Raw genomic sequence first — 20,189 nt, 5'->3', positions numbered from 1 at the left:
TTTTTCTTCATAGTGTGTATTTGATTTGATGTACAATGCTACTGGGACTCTAATTTCCTTCGGGATCAATAAAGTATCTATCTATCTATCTGTGTCTGTCTGTCTGTCTGTCTGTCTGTCTGTCTGTCTGTCTGTCTGTCTATCTATCTATCTATCTATCTATCTATCTATCTATCTATCTATCTATCTATCTATCTCTCTTTTTCAGTTTCAATGGGAACAGTGTTGTTGGTCACCCTTTTTTGCCAGTGTATAGAATTTTGGTGACATTCGAACCTTTATTTTCATGATTAAAGGATGAATTTTTGAATATAAATGAAATGCCAGACTCACCCCATTATCTGCACGTTTACACATGTGTGAATGTGATTTTTATGTATTTTTTATTGTTTTATCATTGTTTCTGCTTGGTGTTTCTACTTGGTGTATCACTCACTAAACAAAACCACTTCAGCGTTTAAAGCAGCACTTTCGACATAAGTTCATGGTTTATGTGTGACGTTTTGAACCAGCCGAGTGGTTAGATCACGCTGGCGCGATAGGCGACTCCAGAGGGGTACCAAAGCTCAGTGCGATGGCAGATGTGACGAATGAATATCTGTGTGTAGACCAGATAGACTCGGCTTTAGCAAAGGTCGGTAGTGTTTGGCGTGCGCCATCTAGTGGAATCAATTGAAACGCAGGGTAGTGCAGGAAAAAGGTGATATTAATGGGGTTATAGGAAAATTTTGTAAATACTCAGCGGGCTGGATTAAACAGACTAACTAATAAACTAACGTAGACTAACGCGGGCCGTAGTTTGCCCACCACGGTCCTAACTGCTGCAGTTTAGACCTCTGCTGGCTGATGGATGGAACTGCACAGAGACGGGGGATGATGGAGATCGGCTGGTGACTCTTTGTGCTAGATACCTGGTGCAGGTGAAAGGAAGTGGTCGACTACTTGGTCAGGAGTGCATGTACAGGTAGATTAGATACAACTAGATTGGGAGGGAAAATGAATGGAAATGCATTTAAAACAGATACTGTGGAAACTTTTTATACCTCACTGTAACTTCTGGAGTAACAAAGATGCATTTACTTTACATTTACAGCATTTTATCCACAGCGACTTACAATTATCATTAAATACAACTCGAGTAATTGAGGGTTGAGAGTCTTGCTCAGGAGCCCAACAATGGCAGCTTGAACTTCTGACTACTAGTCGAGTACCTTAACTGCTGAGGTATGGTACTAGGAACAAACGTTCCATCTTTTTTATCTGTATGATATATACACCGATATTAATATTGTGTTGGTCCCCCTTTTGCTGCCCCATACACAACAAACAGTGCTGCACTGTGTATTCTGACACCTTTCTATCAGAACCAGCATGAACTTCTTCAGCAGTTTGAGCTACAGTACGGGCCAGCCTTCACTCCCCACATGCCGCCCATGACCCTGTCGCCGGTTTACCACTGTTCCTTCCTTGGAGCACTTTTGATAGATACTGACCACTGCAGACCCCACAAGAGCTGCAGGTTTGGAGATGCTCTGACCCAGTCGTCTAGCCATCACAATTTGGCCCTCGTCAAACTCGCTCAGATCCTCACGTTCGTCCATTTTTCCTGCTTCTAACATCAACTTTGAGGATAAAATGTTCACTTGCTGCCTAATATATCTTCAGAGATAATCAGTGTTATTCACTTCACCTGTCTGTGGTCATAATGCTATGCCTGGTCGGTGTACAAAAGATACAATTAAATATTTATAAAATCTACATTCTTACACCTTTTATTTACATATGATTTATTTTTATGGAGCAATAATTTTTAACTATCTAGTAATCTAGTCGTGTCAAATTACCCTGATTGCATTACACATCCCCTGTACCAATGCTAACCTCCACTCCTGATTGAGAAGAGCCGTAATAAAAAGTTATTTTTAATGAATAATAATAGTCTTCCTCGCAGCTCTGCGATGGAGAAGCGTCCCACTAAAGATCAGGGAAGAGGGGTGTGGGGATTTAGGGTAAGGTGAGATGACTTGAGGGCATTGATTAACATGATAAATGCTAAACTATGTCACTATAATGGTCCCTTAGTCAATATAAAATCACTGATGGTTAGAAATGAAGCATCATTCTGTCTCGTCCCTGAGGCTGCACCACCCGTCCACTAGTGTCCATTCATAAAGCTTCTTCTTTTACTTCAAAAAGAATAAACACGCGATAACCAAATTTCCCACCGCTTTATCCTGGTCAGGGTCACAGTGGGTCTGATTTCCTTGAAATCACTGGATACAATGCAGTAACACACCCAGGATAGGACGCCAATCCATTGTGGCGCCTCAAACACCCCCCCTCAGACACAGCCAATCACGTCTGCATGTCTACAGACACCAGACTGGCCGATGGCACCACTGGGGATTCGAACCTTGTGTCCTAGTGGTCATGGGTTAGTGTTATTTACTGTTGCGCCACCTGGGCATCTTAAACCAACTTAAGTTTAATGATCTGCCATGGTTCAATGTGACAAATATGCAATAACAGTAGCAATCAGAAAGGGTGCAAATACTTTTGAACCCTCTGTATTTTCTTCTCAGGAATCACAGTATCAGTATATTCTTCCAAGCAACTAGAACGACCCTACAAACCTGCCCCTGTACAGCCGGTACCACACCGCTAGAACCCAAAAAGAAATGTGCTTGTAGAAAGGAATTGTGGGATTCTGAGTCCTAAAGTGTCCAGTGCAGATTGTCAGTGAGCTGCTGGCATGTTATCTTCCTCTTCCTCGTTTCATCCCTACGTCTTCCTCTCTCTAGTTCAGTCTTACATCCAGTCGTCCTCTCCTGAGCACCAGCCCGGGTCCAGCCTGTCGTTTAGCTCCCGCCGGAGTCGGGGAAGGTGCCGTCGCTCACGAACACCTCTCTGTAGAGTGGAGGAAAGCTGTACGCCGTTTCAGGGTGAAGAACACGGAAGAATTCCAGCTTGTCGATGTGCAGGATGCAGATGGACTTGATCACCGGCAGCTTAGCCAGCATCTAAAACATGATGAGACAGAAGAAACAATGGAAGAAGGTTTTACTTTCCTGTTTTGAGCCGTCAGAAGAGATTTCACCTCTGAAGCTTGGTCTGTTTTAGCACCCTAACCAAGGAGCTACCACTGCCTGTTTTTATTTTCTGTTGCCTAAATTCAAGGCATGTTGCAGAGCTGTAACTTTGTTTGCACCAAAAACACCAGCAATGTTCCACATTGTCATTTTATAGACATGCGTAGCATTTAACTGATACACGGCAAAACCGTTTTGCTCTGGATGCGATTTTGGGTCCATGTGAAAACTGTGTTCTTCTCTGTGTGAGAAGAGGGCGTGTCTAAATTCCTAGATTCCTTGAAATGCTCCTACTGTGACGCCTTAATTCTGAGTGATGATCTGACTAATTGAATGCGGAGCAACCAACTGAGTTCTTGTCAAATGTAAATAAATTCTCATTGATGTTTAATCTGTATAAAGGTGCACAAGTGTGGTTTATTTGTAAATTCGGACTCGTCAGGGACAGTTTAACCGTTTTTGGTACACGGAGGGAGACGTTAGCTGGCGTGCTAGCGGGTTGTGCCGCCTCAGTCTATTAATTTAAACGGCCTGAGGCTAACTGTGTTAGCTTAGTAAGCTAAAACTGTGGTGACGTAATCGACATAATCTCTGTGTAAGTAGAGCGTCTATATAATCTGATTATGAGCTCCATGTGTTATTAGATCCTCTCTACTGAGGCAGCTGATCAGGTAGGTAGTAGGGAGCAGGGCGGGTCACTAGGTCTTCTTATTGTTTCACAAAAACCCTGAACTGTTTCATTCCACCTTAAAATTTGCATGATGTTGTGAGAAAAAAATACACTACGGTGATTAGTCAGCTGTGAAACTGGATTTGGATTTTAGGAAGCAAGTTTCCTCATCCTGGAGTGGCTTGTCAAGGCTTTGTAGCTCTTAAGTATTTTTCAGTTTACCTTTTGATTAACAAAAGTCACTTTATTACCCTCACCAAAAGCACTCAATCACTTACTTGCCCACCCAAATCATATACCCACTCACTCACTCACCTTAACTCACCCAATAACAAACTCACCCACACTCACTCATCCAATCACAAACTTAACAAATAGCACACTCACTCACCCACTTAATTCATTTACCCACCCGATCACTTACTCATTCACCCTGAATCACTCTCTCCAATCACAAAGTGGCTTACAATTATGACTAAATACAGTTTGAGCAATTGAGGGTCAAGGGCTTTGCTCAGAGGCCTACGGTGGCAACTTCACAATGGTGGGGTGTGAACCGGCAACCTTCTGATTACTAGTTCGGTACCTTATGCCAAGTTCACACTACACGACTTTCTGATTTGCCGGGTCGCTGTACAGTTCACACTACACGACTGAATCTTTTGCACTCGGGAGTCTTTCAGTCGGTGTATATTTCACACTACAATCACTGACTGATCGGCGATAGGGGGTCACACACTACACCGTCTATCACCAACTGGAATCGCAGGCGAGCTTCTCTGCTCTCCCAAATATCGTTTTGTTGCGAAAACAAACGCAAGATGTGACGAAAGGTTTAATGATACCACGTCCTAAAATGCACAAGTAGCGAGCGATCAAAGTTTGTGCACGTAAAAACAAAGAGAAAAAATAAATGAATCTTAGTGGATTTGGCTTGGATTGTTCTGTAGTGAGTTGGAGGTTAATAAATATTTTTGCAATGCAGCGTGGGTGTTTTGTAGAGAACGATAAGGTCAGAAATACTGTAAAACTTGTGTGTAACACCTGTGTATTATGATATAAACTATATTACGCCCCTGTACAGCCTTTTACACTCCTCCCCTGCGTTTCTTCTCACGCTGTATCTTGCGTTCTCATTGGCTGTTTGACACAGCACTCATTGCCAGTCAGGAAACACTCATCTGACATGCTAGATATCTCGATCCGGTCACCGAGCGCTCGGTGAGCCGCTCGGATCAAGTTGTTGGATAGTTCACACATAGCGATTAAGAACCGAGTTTCGATCGCTGAGCAAATGCCGAGTTGCTCCTGAGCCGGCAAATCTAGCACCGACCAGCCGCCGAGTGAAAATCAGGGCAAAAATCGTGTAGTGTGAACCAGGCATTACTCACTAAGCCATCACTGCTCCACTCACCCAATAGGAAAAACTCACCCACACTCACCTAATTAATAACCCACTCACTCAGACCCACTCAGACCCACTCAGACTGTATGTTAGGATGAAATACGAAGCTGCACCTTGTTGAGTTTCTGCTCGTTGGAGCTTCCTCTGTTCAGACAGCGGTTCAGCGCCTGGTAAACTTTCTCCTGCAGCTTTTGAACCTGCAGCCGGTCTGTAAGCCACGGCAGATCTGTGAGCAGAGTAAAAAATATATAATATTTTAAAACTTAAAAAACGTAAATCTCATGAGTTTCACTTTTACGTTAATAAACCTGTTTCTACCCCCAACATCAACTACAGCAGCAAATCATGTTGTGATCTCTCAACTACATTATAATACCATGATAGTCATTTAGTCATTCATGCTGGTCATACAATTTTGTCTCATTGTGTCTGTAGAAACGTTCACCATTTTGCAATCATTAAAAATCTATATTGATAAATGTGTACACCATTGAGCTTGTTGGACATCCGATTTTAAATCCATAGGCATTAGCCCATCTCAATGTCGGTTGAAGACCTAGCACACAATTGTTCCAATTCATCCTAAATGCATTAATTTGGGTTCAAATCAGGGCTCTTGCTTCGCACACAGGGTCACAGTCAGGTTGTTTGGCCACCCACCCCACCCTTTCATTTACATTTTTTACATTTAGCAGACGCTTTTATCCAAAGCGACATACAGTACTGTGACAGTATACTGTCTAAGCAATTGAGGGTTAAGGACCTTACTCAAGGGCACAACAGTGGCAACCTGTCAGTGGTGGGGCTTGAACCAGCAACCTTTGGATTACTAGTCCAGTACCTTAACCACTAGGCTACAACTGCCTTTTCAGAGCCAATCGTAGCCAATCATGTCCTTTTCTTTTTCCTTCCCCCATATTATTATTTTCTTTTCATTTCTCTCTGTTACATCTCTTTGCAAAAACAGACCGTATTAAAATAGTGACCTGTGTGATCTGTTTAGCTAAAACAACAGTCGCTCTTCTTATTTTTGTATTGCTGTTTGCAACCCCAAAATCAGTGTACGTACAAGGTCCGTGACCTCAGTCTTCCAGATCACAGCTTTTTTGCCCAAACAAAATACTTTAAATGAGAAAGTGAATGAAATACAACGCAGTACCCGGAGAGAACAGGATGGTGGCGCTGAACAGAGCCGTTTCCTCTTCTGTAAGCTGCAAGCGACTTAATGACTTGGCCAGTTCATATACAGCATTCACCAGATCATCACAACCTAAACGACAAAGAAAACACTTCAAAATAGAGACAGATTTTAGTTTTTTGTTACTTTGACTCTTAAGGTAAAATGTGGCGTCATGCTCAGATTTATCTACATTTTTACTCATTTTTACTTCTCTGTCTATTCAACTGTCTGTCTGTCTGTCTGTCTGTCTGTCTGTCTGTCTGTCTGTCTGTCTGTCTGTCTGTCTGTCTGTCTGTCTACAGTGGGGCCAAAAAGTATTTAGTCAGCCACTGATTGTGCAGGTTCTCCTACTTAGAAAGATGAGAGAGGTCTGTAATTTTCATCATAGCTACACTTCAACTATGAGAGACAAAATGAGAAAAAAAAAAAATCCAGGAAATCACATTGTAGGATTTTTAAAGAATTTATTTGTAAATTATGGTGGAAAATAAGTATTTGGTCAATAACAAACAAGCAAGATTTCTGGCTCTCACAGACCTGTAACTTCTTCTTTAAGAAGCTCTTCTGTCCTCCACTCGTTACCTGTATTAATGGCACCTGTTTGACCTCGTTATCTGTATAAAAGACACCTGTCCACAGCCTCAAACAGTCAGACTCCAAACTCAACCATGGCCAAGACCAAAGAGCTGTCGAAGGACACCAGGAAGAAAATTGTAGACCTGCACCAGGCTGGGAAGAGTGAATCTACAATAGGCAAGCAGGTTGGTGTGAGTAAATCAACTGTGGGAGCAATTGTAAGAAAATGGAAGACATACAAAACCATTGATAATCTCCCTTGGGGTCAAGATCTCATCCCGTGGGGTCAAAATGATCATGAGAACGGTGAGCAAAAATCCCAGAACTACACGGAGTGACCTGATGAATGACCTGCAGAGAGCTGGGACCAAAGTAACAAAGGCTACCATCAGTAACACACTACGCCGAGAGGGACTCAAATCCTGCAGTGCCAGGCGTGTCCCCCTGCTTAAGCCAGTACATGTCCAGGCCCGTCTGAAGTTTGCCAGAGAGCATATGGATGATCCAGAAGAGGATTGGGAGAATATAATGTGGTCAGATGAAACAAAATGGAACTTTTTGGTAAAAACTCAACTCGTCGTGTTTGGAGGAAGAAGAAGAACCCAAGAACACCATACCTACTGTGAAGCATGGGGGTGGAAACATCATGCTTTGGGGCTGTTTTTCTGCAAAGGGGACAGGACGACTGATCCGTGTTAAGGGAAGAATGAACGGGGCCATGTATCGTGAGATTTTAAGCCAAAACTTCCTTCCATCAGTGAGAGCATTGAAGATGGAACGTGGCTGGGTCCTCCAGCATGACAATGATCCCAAACACACCGCTCGGGCAACGAAGGAGTGGCTCCGTAAAAAGCATTTCAAGGTCCTGGAGTGGCCTAGCCAGTCTCCAGACCTCAACCTTATAGAAAATTTGTGGAGTCCGTGTTGCCCAGCGACAGCCCCAAAACATCACTGCTCTAGAGGAGATCTGCATGGAGGAATGGGCCAAAATAGCAGCTACAGTGTGTGCAAACCTGGTGAAGACTTACAGGAAACGTTTCACCTCTGTCATTGCCAACAAAGGTTATGTTACAAAGTATTGAGTTGAACTTTTGTTATTGACCAAATACTTATTTTCCACCATAATTTACAAATAAATTCTTTAAAAATCCTACAATGTGATTTCCTGGATTTTTTTTCTCATTTTGTCACTCATAGTTGAAGTGTAGCTATGATGAAAATTACAGACCTCTCTCATCTTTCTCAGTAGGAGAACCTGCACAATCAGTGGCTGACTAAATACTTTTCGGCCCCACTGTATCTGTCTGTCTATCTATCTATCTATCTATCTATCTATCTATCTATCTATCTATCTATCTATCTATCTATCTATCTATCCGTTTGTCTGTCTGTCTGTCTGTCTATCTATCTATCTATCAGTCAGCAGTGGAGGTCTGCAGCAGTAGAGAAAGTGAACCACTTTTACTATTACATGTACGAAGGTGTTCAATATCGTAAAGTTTATTATTATTACAGATCCTATTACAGTTCAGTGTTTGTTTATTTACTTGTGCCTGAATCCACGCCTTTGTTACACCACATGTACATGTTATGAAACGTATCATTACTTCACCCCACATGCAGCTTTTGGCATGCAGTTTTTCATCCTCTAGGCGTGTCAGACAGTACAGAATGTGGACGGTGTCAGATTTTACACTCGGATCAAATACAAGCACGACGAGGCCAATTAACAGTAACTCATTACTGATAGTGCAATTAAGGTCAATTACAGAGTACAGGTTTTAATAGCCAGTAAAAACCCTACAGGGTCATTAAAAGGAACGACACACCGGTCGGGCCGGTGAAGCCGCGCCACGCCCTGTTACAAAATATTCTTACATAACATGACATACCCAGAGCTTTGAAGAGCTGAACATTCGCAGACTTGCCGTCGAACAGCAGCGTGTGGTTACTGGGGTTATAGGCTCGACACATCCGAATTAACAACACACTCAGACAACCTGAAAACACACAAAAACAATTCTATTGATACTGTTCTGGGTTTAAACATTTAAATGTGCATTTATTTAAACACACTGATGCCTGTGTCACAGATCAAGTAAATGAACTCAATTACAGAAATAAAAAAGACTGGATTAAACCAAAAACAGAGCAAAAATAATCACGTTTTACTTTAATATATAAGGTTTCGCCACTGCAGATCATTCTGGTCTGCATACCTGATTTTATCAGCTCCACTTACCATATAGAAGCACTTTCTAGTTCTACAATTACTGACTGTAGTCCATCTGTTTCTCTGCATGCTTTGTTAGCTCCCTTTCATGCTGTTCTTCAATGGTCAGGACCCCCACAGAGCAGGTATTATTTAGGTTGTGGATGATTCTCAGCACTGCAGTGACACTGACATGGTGGTGGTGTGTTAGTGTGTGTTGTGCTGGTATGAGTGGATCAGACATAGCAGCGCTGCTGGAGTTTTTAAATACTGTTTAATGTTATGGCTGATCAGTGTATGCATGTGTGTGTAAGTGTGTGTAAGTGTGTATACCTGCTTTGAGAAGGACGATCTGGTCGTTCTGACAAAGCTCCATAAATCCTGTGATGCGTTTAGCAAATTCCACCACGTACTGGATGGCGTTGGTGAGGTGAACCACACACTGCTGCCACATCATTTCCATCGGCTGCACAACGACCAAAACAGAGTAAAAAATTATCAGGAACTTCAGCTGTAGCACAAATTTCAGCACACAAGTGGGATCTTTTTCTTCCTTTCTTAGTTTGTGTTTATGCCCAGCGGATTAAAAAGTATTTACACCCCTTGACTTTTTGCTCCCTGTTGTGGATTTGATTTTGAATGTTGTGCCTGTTTTTTATCACACACTGTTTGCTGTTTTGCCTCAAAGCTCAGCTTTTGTCTCCATTCAGCAAACTTTAGACAGACTGTCGTGCCTTTTTCTTCGTCTTACCATTCTTACAACAACAAGGCCTGACTTATCAAATGCTGAAGAGATGGTTGTCCATCCAACACCTTTTCAATCTCTGCACAGAACTTTTGGAGCTCTTGTAAAGCTCTTTGAATCTCATTCGTTCTGTTGAACTACAGTAGACAGCTGCTGAAATCAAGTCTGGCTGGGTTTTAATGAACTAAACTGCTTACAAACTGAATTTGGTGACCTGATTGATTGAGTAACCAAGAGTCAGTTCATTAAGTGGGCGGCACTGTCGCCTCACAGCAAGAAGGTCCTGGGTTCGATCCCCAGGTGGGGCGGTCCGGGTCCTTTCTGTGTGGAGTTTGCATGTTCTCCAAGTGTCCGCGTGGGTTTCCTCCGGGTGCTCTGGTTTCTTCCCACAGTCCAAAGACGTGCAAGTGAGGTGAATTGGAGACACTAAATTGTCCATGACTGTGTTTGATATTAAACTTGTGAACTGATGAATCTTGTGTAATGAGTAACTACCGTTCCTGTCATGACTGTAACCAAAGTGTAAAACATGACTTTAAAATCCTAATAAACAAACAAACACACACTGGTGTTCAATAACTTTGTTTCTTAAATGGATTAAATTTAGTTTTTTGTTTACTATCTTTTCGTATCTTAGAGTCGACCCCACTGGCCCGGACCGAAATGTCGTTGCAATATTTCGGGCGATGGGGGGAACTTACATATTTATTCACAGACAGTTGCTGCAGCCACATACTGATCAATAATAGAAATTACAAAAATAGAAATAGCAATAACAGAAGTGTGTCCTTTATGTTGCTGTTTATAGGCTGCCTTTCACTAATTTATTGAGATTTTAGTGGGTGGGTTAACATTTTTATTGGCTAAATAAGTGTTAACGTTTGTTTGTTTGTTTATTAGGATTTTAAAGTCATGTTTTACACTTTTGGTTACAGTCATCACAGGAACGGTAGTTACTCATCACACAAGATTCATCAGTTCACAAGTTTAATATCAAACACAGTCATGGACAATTTAGTGTCTCCAGTTCACCTCACTTGCACGTCTTTGGACTGTTGGAGGAAATCGGAGCTCCCGGAGGAAACCCACGTGGACACTGGGAGAACATGCAAACTCCACACAGAAAGGACCCGCACCACTCCGTCTGGGGATCGAACCCAGGTCCTTCTTGCTGTGAGGCGACAGTGCTACCCACTTAGCCACCGTGCCGCCCCAAAGGGTTAATGATGACGTGACATTGTTCTGTATGGCATGCGACAACAGAAGCAACTGACCACTGTATTAATTAATAGAGAAAATTTTTTTGGGGGGGGGTCAGTACTTTGTTCTGGTAGGTCCGTGTCTCCTCTGGTGTGTACACGCTCCACGTGAGGCGTTTCAGTTCCTCTGTACTGTATTGGCTCGTCTCCACATGTGACTTCAGAACATTCTGAGCCATTCGCTCTACAAATCACACACACACACACACACACACACACACACACACACACACACTTTTAAAAATACAATAAAAAAACCCTTTACAAGTGTTTCAATTGTTCTGTAGTCTCATGGGGCCAGACTTCATCTCTACTATGATTAAAAACCTGAATTAACTAGTGATGGATTGTTAGGGTGCGACAGATCTACGCCTCCTGTAGGTCCAATTAAAGCAATTAAAGCAAACAGAAATACTTAATGTGTGTGAGGCGCTAAAAATCCCCGGATGGGGCGCTCGGGAGGCACAGCGATCTAAAGTGCTAGCCAACCAGCACCACTTTTGCTTCCCTACTTTATCCACTACCTCCGTAGTCCAATTCATAGACTTTTAAAAGCTGTTTGATACACAGCCTTTGGTGTTTTTTTAGGAGGTCAGAAGCCCCTTAACCACCCCTCAGTTAACCACCTAGGGTGTGGCTCTTTTGAGACAAAGCCACATTAAACTATTTGAGACGAATCCCATGTACTTTCAGAAAAGATAAATCCACTACTAATCCCTTCAAGTCCACTACATTTAGCAATTTGAGACACAGCCCATGGTGTTTTAGGAGGTCAGAGGCCTTCCCTCCAGTTAACCAATTAGGGTGTGGCTCTTCTGAGACAAAGCCACTACAATAAACCATTTGAAACACAACCCATGTACTTTCAGAAAAGATAAATCTACTACTATCACCTTCAAGTCCACTACATTTAGGAATTTAAGACACAACCTGCATCGTATTTACAGTACAGAGGTGCGGGACTGACCTGTCTCGGGCAGGGACAGCACATCGCCGAGCGGTGAGTGTGAATGATGCTCATGTTTTAATCCCGTCACGCCGCGTGAGCACGAGTTGCCCTCCGTGCCGCTCCCCTCACCGATGGCCCCCGGGACCCCTAGCAGCTCCAGGCCGCAGTACTCGTCCTCGTGGGTGAGCGGGAGGTCGAACAGCAGGCCGCCGATATCGTCGAGGTCGCTGAGGACCGCGCTGGAGCCGCGGCTGCAGGTCCGAGTGTGTCCGTCCTGGCTGTTCTCTCCGGGTTCCTCACCCCTGCTGGAGGGCGCTACGCTGACCACATGGTCCTGAGCCTGCTGGTGCTTCTGTACCTCAGCGTACAAGCTGTCCCGCTGCTTTTTGGACATGCGGCCGAACTTCACAGCTAAGAATTAAAAGAAGAATTTGTTTTTAGTAGTAGTAGTAGTAAGTAGGTTGTAACGCTCATACCGTGTAGGAAACACTGTACTTTACTACAGCCCAGAGATTTACATTTACATTTACAGCATTTAGCAGATGCCTTTATCCAAAGCGACTTACATTACAGTTACAGTATACAGTCTGATCAACTGAGAATTAAGGACCTTGCTCAAGGGCCCAACAGCAGCAACCTAGCAGTGGTGGGGCTTGAACCAGCAACCTTTGGATTACTAGTCCTCCATTAGGCTACGGCTTCACTCAGATGTTCACAAGTCACAAAATACGAGTCCGAGTCACGAGTCAATATAATCTACACAAAACATATATTGGAAATGTAGCGTAGAAATAAAGAAATAATCTGTAAATTCAGATAAAAAACAACAGATTAGCGAGTGTATTTAGCCGTTTTACTTCGTGCCTTTACTTTTCTAGGTATCAGTTAAAAGCTTCAACTGATACGTTTTGTTTTCATTACAGAACAAAAGAGCTCGATAAATTACGGCACAGCGGCCAAAATCCCAAACACAGCAAAAACAATCATAACCGCTGCTTACCTTAGCTTCTGTTCTTCCAGATGCTATTACATTTATAAGCGTGCGTCCCATTAGGAACAGAATCTGTTATTTTGTAAATGTGCTTATAATTAAAAACCTCCAAACTTTTCCCGGTCGTGAAGTAAAACAGGAAGTGGTTAGAAAGCCGATCGAGCGTTTCATTACCACGTCATCTGTGTGACGCAAACTGAATAAATGCAAATAACAGCATTTCTTACTAACAATTACAATCAGAAGCTCTGATTGGTTCAGAAAGCGTCTTTCAACCATTAGCACCGATTCTGTAGGAGCGTTCCATTCACACCAGCTGTTCCAGTGAAGTGCACTACGTAGGGTATTCCACCATTTTAAGTGAGATTCCAAAGGTAGGGAGCGATGCTTCATCACTACGCCGGAAGCTGGCTGGAACATTTAGCCATTGTGTATGTTGCAGGTTAAAACGGCCGGAGCGTTATTATTATTGGAGAGCAGAAAATGACACGATCAGAATACATTATATATAATTAATTGTCACACAGTCGAGTCCGAGTCATTTGAAACGAGTCCGAGTCGAGTCTGAAGTCGCTGTGTGTGCGACTTACGTGCGACTCCCCATCTCTGCTACAGCCTTATCACACCATTTGTACATTTTTAGATTTATCTTTTTATTTATTAAATATTTAAATAATTAAGCCTTAAGATCTGAAAAATATTTACTTTTTAAAGATTTGGCAGCAGAATTTGTGTTTTCTTCTTTTAACTTTAGAAATCAACACACTACACGGACGAAAATATCGGGACACCCTTTCTAATCATTTATTTCATGTATTTCATCCACAACAGTTGCCAATATATAAAGGAAACTACATGCTTCCGTCTTTGCAGCAACAGTTTAGGGAAGGCCTTTCCTGTTCCACAAAGCGAGCTCTATAAAGACGTAAAGAAAAGCTCGGTTTAAAGAAACTCCAGCGTCCTGCACAGAGCCCTGACCTCAGCACCAGCCATTCAAATGCTGTCATATTTTGACTCAATGGGCACAAATTCCCATACACAGACATACATCTAGGTCTGTAGAGAAGCCCTTAGGGGTTACCAACGAGAAAAAATCCGAAATCTGTACCCACGGTTTAGTAATGCGTCCTCTCGGTTTATAAACTGTACCCACGGATTTGTAAGGTCACAGGTCTTAATACCATTTGTTTGTGAAATGAGATGTCGGACAAGCTCATGGTCAGGTGTCCAAATACTTTTTTGGACATTGACACATAAGTTGCATAGAAAAGATGATTTTTGTTTGATGACTAATGATAATTGGTAAAGCCTAGCAGTTAAGATACAGGACTAGTAGTCAGAAAGTCGCTGGTTCAAGCCCCGCTACTGCTAGGTTGCTGCTGTTGGGCCCTTAAGCAAGGCCCTTAACCCTTAATTGCTCAGAACGTATACTGTCACAGTACTGTAAGTCGCTTTGGATAAAGGCGTCTGCTAAATGCTGTAAATGTAAATGGTGTCATGTAGCTCTAGAGATCTTTGATTAAGGAAGTCTCTCACCGTCGCGGCTCATGCCGAGTGCGAGGCATTTCTGCAGACGGCAGTGCTGGCACCGGTTCCTGTTTGTACGGTCGATCAGACAGTTCCTCTGCCGCGAGCATGAATACATGGAGTTATTTTGCTGACTACGACGAAAGAATCCCTGCAACAAGAACGAAAACCGAACAAAGTCAACACACGTCGATAATGAACGCCTAAGAACAAAATACAGCTGTTAAAAGAAAAGAGTGATTCTATTAAATGCATAAACATATCGTTCATAGTTGAGTATAGTACATTCATTCATTTATTAATATTTACTGTCTGTTTTACCACCGCTTAATCCTGGTCAGGATCGCGGTGGGTCAGATTTGTTGGGCGAAAGGCAGAAAAACACCCCGTACAGATCACTAGTCCATCACAGAGCGCACATGTACACTTTAATAGCCACAGTCTTTGGACTTGTGGGAGGAAACCCAAGGAGACATGATGAGAACATGCAAACTCCTCACAGAAAGGACTGGGACCACTTCACCTGGGAAGTGAATCCAGGACCGGTGCTACCCACCGAGCCACCATGCCACCCTAATAGAGATCCAGCTTGTTTATTTTTTTCTTATATATATATATACTTTTACATTTATTCGAATAGCGTTTTTCACAACTCACATTGTCTCAAAGCAAATTTACAGCATCCAGGACAGACAAACCCCCCGTTAAGCAAGCTGAGGGCAACAGTGGCAAGGAAAAACTCCTTTTAAACTACAAGAAATAAACTTTGAGAGGAATTAACAGGGACCTCCATCCTACATCAGCGACCTGGAGGAATACTTTACTATTCTCCATTTATATAATTGAATAACAGATAAAAGACGTTGGCATTACCTTGCATCCTTCACAGGTGATCACTCCGTAATGAATCCCCGAGGATTTATCTCCACAGATCTTGCAAGGAATCACTTCTATTTGAGCTGTGAGAAAAAAAAAAAAAACAAGTGTTAGCAACACGTTCAGCACAGCCTCATTAAAAATTCAGGGCAAGTAACTTACACTACTGTAATCCTGCAGTTCTATACAGCAACTGGAATATATTTATGTATTCAATAACACTTATAAGGGACTTGAATTCCAGAGTTTCCTACTATTTAACTGTTTTTATTTACAATAAGTGAAAAATGGCTGCAAGTCAATGAAATAAAACAACCTTCTGATCGTCATCCAATTATCTGCTTCAATGGAAAAAAATCTGACTTAAAGAATTAACATGGTCACTTGGTCAGTAGTGCCAAATACTATACATTCCTGAAATGTATGTATACCATTTTGTTTAAACTGTTTAATCTTTGTCAATACTGCAATATGTACAGGAAATACATTCATTCATTTTCTTATCCGCTTATCCAATTAAGGTTGCATGGGGTGCTGGAGCCTATCCCAGCTTTTCAATGGGCACAAGGCACACATTAACACCCTGGACAGGATGCCAGTCCATCGCAGGGCAGACACACATACATACACACATACACACACCCATTCACCTATAGGGCAATTCAGTGTCTCCAATTAACCTGGCTGCATGTTTTTGGACTGTGGGAGGAAATCGGAGCTCCTGTAGGAAACTCACGCAGACACGTGGGAGAACATGCAAACTCCGCACAGAAAGGACCCGGACCGCCCGGCCTGGGGATCGAACCCAGGACCTTCTTGCTGTGAGGCGACAGTGCTACCCACTAAGCCACCGTGCACAGGACATACAGTGGATTTAAATTACGTTACTCTCAGACCCATGGTGCAACAATAAACATTAAATAAATATAAAGTATGAAGTCGTAGAATATGAAAAATATAGGTCCCGGTATTAACAACCGAGACAGTAAAGTGACATAATGCAGATTAAAGTCTGTGGGTATGACCAGTGCAATTATAAACAGTAGTGCAAATAGGATGAGCTTATAGACAGGTCAAAGTCATGAGTGCGTAAACAGTTCAAGAATACAAAACAGAAGCATTTTCACAGGTGGTCACAGACTTTTGGATCTTACTGTAAGTCACGGCAGACTTGGGATCCCCAACCAGGGCACCAATCCATGGCCAGGTCCAGGCCACCCCTTCCCAGACATAGCCATATCACGTCTGTATGTAAACACCCAGCTGGATGATATCACCAAAACCCTGGATCCCAGCGATTGTGGGCTGGTGTTTTATTTTTTCAAATGTTTTGTTACAGTTATTTGTCCACAAAAATATAACTGAGACAATAAAGGTTTATGTGTATGTGTGTGTGTGTGTTTTCTTCAAATGTCAAACATTTCTGGGTCAGATATATACATACAGTGATGGTGAAGATGTCACTTAACTTTGTGGCATGACCTCTTAATTCCTGATCAGTAAGGCCCTAACTATTTCACAGCCATGAAAATCGCGTCACTGATAGTGAAATGAGCCGTTTTCCGTGTAATGTGCAATTTGCTGTGAAATTCAAAATGTAAAGTTTGTGTTTAGCGATTCAACGTTGTTCATTCGTGTAGCGTTCAAGTGCCTCACGTTTACTGGTTAATCTGCACTATGAAGCGTCCTAGCAATCCATTTTCATGTGAATTTAGGAGGGCCACAACTTATCAGTGATTTACTTTTGACTCTAGCTTTGGCTTACTTTAAGCCTGAGCAGATATAAATAAGCTGATGCTGAAATCTAATCTGCTGTAAACAATATGATATGATGAGAGATCTGGTTAGAACGTTTGTTCAGCAAAGAAAGTTCATTCCTGGAAATCAAATTCATATTAAAGAAGATCAAGCCAACACACATTTGATAATCGTGTCTAAAATGTCTCACTTCAGGGACAAGCTGTTCTTTTATTCTGCAACTTATCTAAACATTAAGTTCTCTGTGTTATACAACAGTAGATCAGCAGAACAAAGAATATAAAGCTTTACAGTTTACTTTACAGTAAACTGTACCTACGGATTTATAAACTGTACCCTCAACTTAGCAAAACTGTACCCACAGATTTATAAACTGTACCCACGGTTTTGTAAACTGTTTCACAAATCTGTGGGTACAGTTTACAAATATGTGGGTAGTTTATAAACTGAGAGTAGGGATTACTAAACCGTGGGTACAGATTATAAACAGAGTACGGATTACTAAACCGTGGGTACAGATTATAAACTGAGAGTAGGGATTACTAAACCGTGGGTACAGTTTATAAACTGAGAGTAGGGATTACTAAACCGTGGGTACAGATTATAAACTGAGAGTACGGATTACTAAACCGTGGGTACAGATTATAAACTAAGAGTACGGATTACTAAACCGTGGGTACAGATTATAAACTGAGAGTACGGATTACTAAACCGTGGGTACAGATTATAAACTGAGAGTACGGATTACTAAACCGTGGGTACAGATTATAAACTGAGTACGGATTACTAAACCGTGGGTACAGATTATAAACTGAGAGTACGGATTACTAAACCGTGGGTACAGATTATAAACTGAGAGTACGGATTACTAAACCGTGGGTACAGATTATAAACTGAGAGTAGGGATTACTAAACCGTGGGTACAGATTATAAACTGAGAGTACGGATTACTAAACCGTGGGTACAGATTATAAACTGAGAGTAGGGATTACTAAACCGTGGGTACAGATTATAAACTGAGAGTACGGATTACTAAACCGTGGGTACAGATTATAAACTGAGTACGGATTACTAAACCGTGGGTACAGATTATAAACTGAGAGTACGGATTACTAAACCGTGGGTACAGATTATAAACTGAGAGTACGGATTACTAAACCGTGGGTACAGATTATAAACTGAGAGTAGGGATTACTAAACCGTGGGTACAGATTATAAACTGAGAGTACGGATTACTAAACCGTGGGTACAGATTATAAACTGAGAGTAGGGATTACTAAACCGTGGGTACAGATTATAAACTGAGAGTACGGATTACTAAACCGTGGGTACAGATTATAAACTGAGAGTACGGATTACTAAACCGTGGGTACAGATTATAAACTGAGAGTACGGATTACTAAACCGTGGGTACAGATTATAAACTGAGTACGGATTACTAAACCGTGGGTACAGATTATAAACTGAGAGTACGGATTACTAAACCGTGGGTACAGATTATAAACTGAGAGTACGGATTACTAAACCGTGGGTACAGATTATAAACTGAGAGTAGGGATTACTAAACCGTGGGTACAGATTATAAACTGAGAGTACGGATTACTAAACCGTGGGTACAGATTATAAACTGAGAGTAGGGATTACTAAACCGTGGGTACAGATTATAAACTGAGAGTACGGATTACTAAACCGTGGGTACAGATTATAAACTGAGAGTAGGGATTACTAAACCGTGGGTACAGATTATAAACTGAGAGTAGGGATTACTAAACCGTGGGTACAGTTTATAAACTGAGAGTACGGATGACTAAACCGTGGGTACAGATTATAAACTGAGAGTACGGATTACTAAACCGTGGGTACAGATTATAAACTGAGAGTAGGGATTACTAAACCGTGGGTACAGATTATAAACTGAGAGTAGGGATGACTAAACCGTGGGTACAGATTATAAACTGAGAGTAGGGATTACTAAACCCGTGGGTACAGATTATAAACTGAGAGTACGGATTACTAAACCGTGGGTACAGATTATAAACTGAGAGTAGGGATTACTAAACCCTGGGTACAGATTATAAACTGAGAGTAGGGATTACTAAACCGTGGGTACAGATTATAAACTGAGAGTACGGATTACTAAACCCTGGGTACAGATTATAAACTGAGAGTAGGGATTACTAAACCGTGGGTACAGTTTATAAACTGAGAGTAGGGATTACTATACCGTGGGTACAGATTATAAACTGAGAGTAGGGATTACTAAATCGTGGGTACAGATTATAAACTGAGAGTAGGGATTACTAAACCGTGGGTACAGATTATAAACTGAGAGTAGGGATTACTAAACCGTGGGTACAGATTATAAACTGAGAGTAGGGATTACTAAACCGTGGGTACAGATTATAAACTGAGAGTAGGGATTACTAAACCGTGGGTACAGATTATAAACTGAGAGTAGGGATTACTAAACCGTGGGTACAGATTATAAACTGAGAGTAGGGATTACTAAACCGTGGGTACAGATTATAAACTGAGAGTAGGGATTACTATACCGTGGGTACAGATTATAAACTGAGAGTAGGGATTACTAAACCGTGGGTACAGATTATAAACTGAGAGTAGGGATTACTATACCGTGGGTACAGATTATAAACTGAGAGTAGGGATTACTAAACCGTGGGTACAGATTATAAACTGAGAGTAGGGATTACTAAACCGTGGGTACAGATTATAAACTGAGAGTAGGGATTACTATACCGTGGGTACAGATTATAAACTGAGAGTAGGGATTACTAAACCGTGGGTACAGATTATAAACTGAGAGTAGGGATTACTAAACCGTGGGTACAGATTATAAACTGAGAGTAGGGATTACTAAACCGTGGGTACAGATTATAAACTGAGAGTAGGGATTACTAAACCGTGGGTACAGATTATAAACTGAGAGTAGGG

At 41.8% G+C, this 20,189-nt stretch overlaps 1 protein-coding gene across 1 annotated transcript in view; it reads right to left on the bottom strand.

Moving 5' to 3' along the window:
• Positions 1-329: 329 nt before the first annotated feature.
• The window catches only part of rorca (RAR-related orphan receptor C a), a 37,174-nt gene continuing 17,314 nt past the window's right edge, over positions 330-20,189 (bottom strand). The window contains exons 2-10 of the mRNA XM_062998836.1: positions 15,477-15,562; positions 14,613-14,754; positions 12,104-12,496; positions 11,199-11,320; positions 9,466-9,598; positions 8,813-8,920; positions 6,324-6,434; positions 5,278-5,390; positions 330-3,020 (exon numbers count right to left, since the gene is read on the bottom strand). Of these exons, the coding sequence (XP_062854906.1) occupies positions 2,859-3,020; positions 5,278-5,390; positions 6,324-6,434; positions 8,813-8,920; positions 9,466-9,598; positions 11,199-11,320; positions 12,104-12,496; positions 14,613-14,754; positions 15,477-15,562 (1,370 nt within the window). The 3' untranslated portion in view covers positions 330-2,858. The remainder of the gene's footprint in view (positions 3,021-5,277; positions 5,391-6,323; positions 6,435-8,812; positions 8,921-9,465; positions 9,599-11,198; positions 11,321-12,103; positions 12,497-14,612; positions 14,755-15,476; positions 15,563-20,189) is intronic.

The sequence above is a fragment of the Trichomycterus rosablanca genome, chromosome 7 (assembly GCF_030014385.1).
Source record: "Trichomycterus rosablanca isolate fTriRos1 chromosome 7, fTriRos1.hap1, whole genome shotgun sequence".
NCBI lineage: Eukaryota > Metazoa > Chordata > Actinopteri > Siluriformes > Trichomycteridae > Trichomycterus > Trichomycterus rosablanca.
The sequence above is the reverse complement of the archived record's forward strand: the minus strand, read 5'-3'. Positions and strand labels throughout refer to the sequence as shown.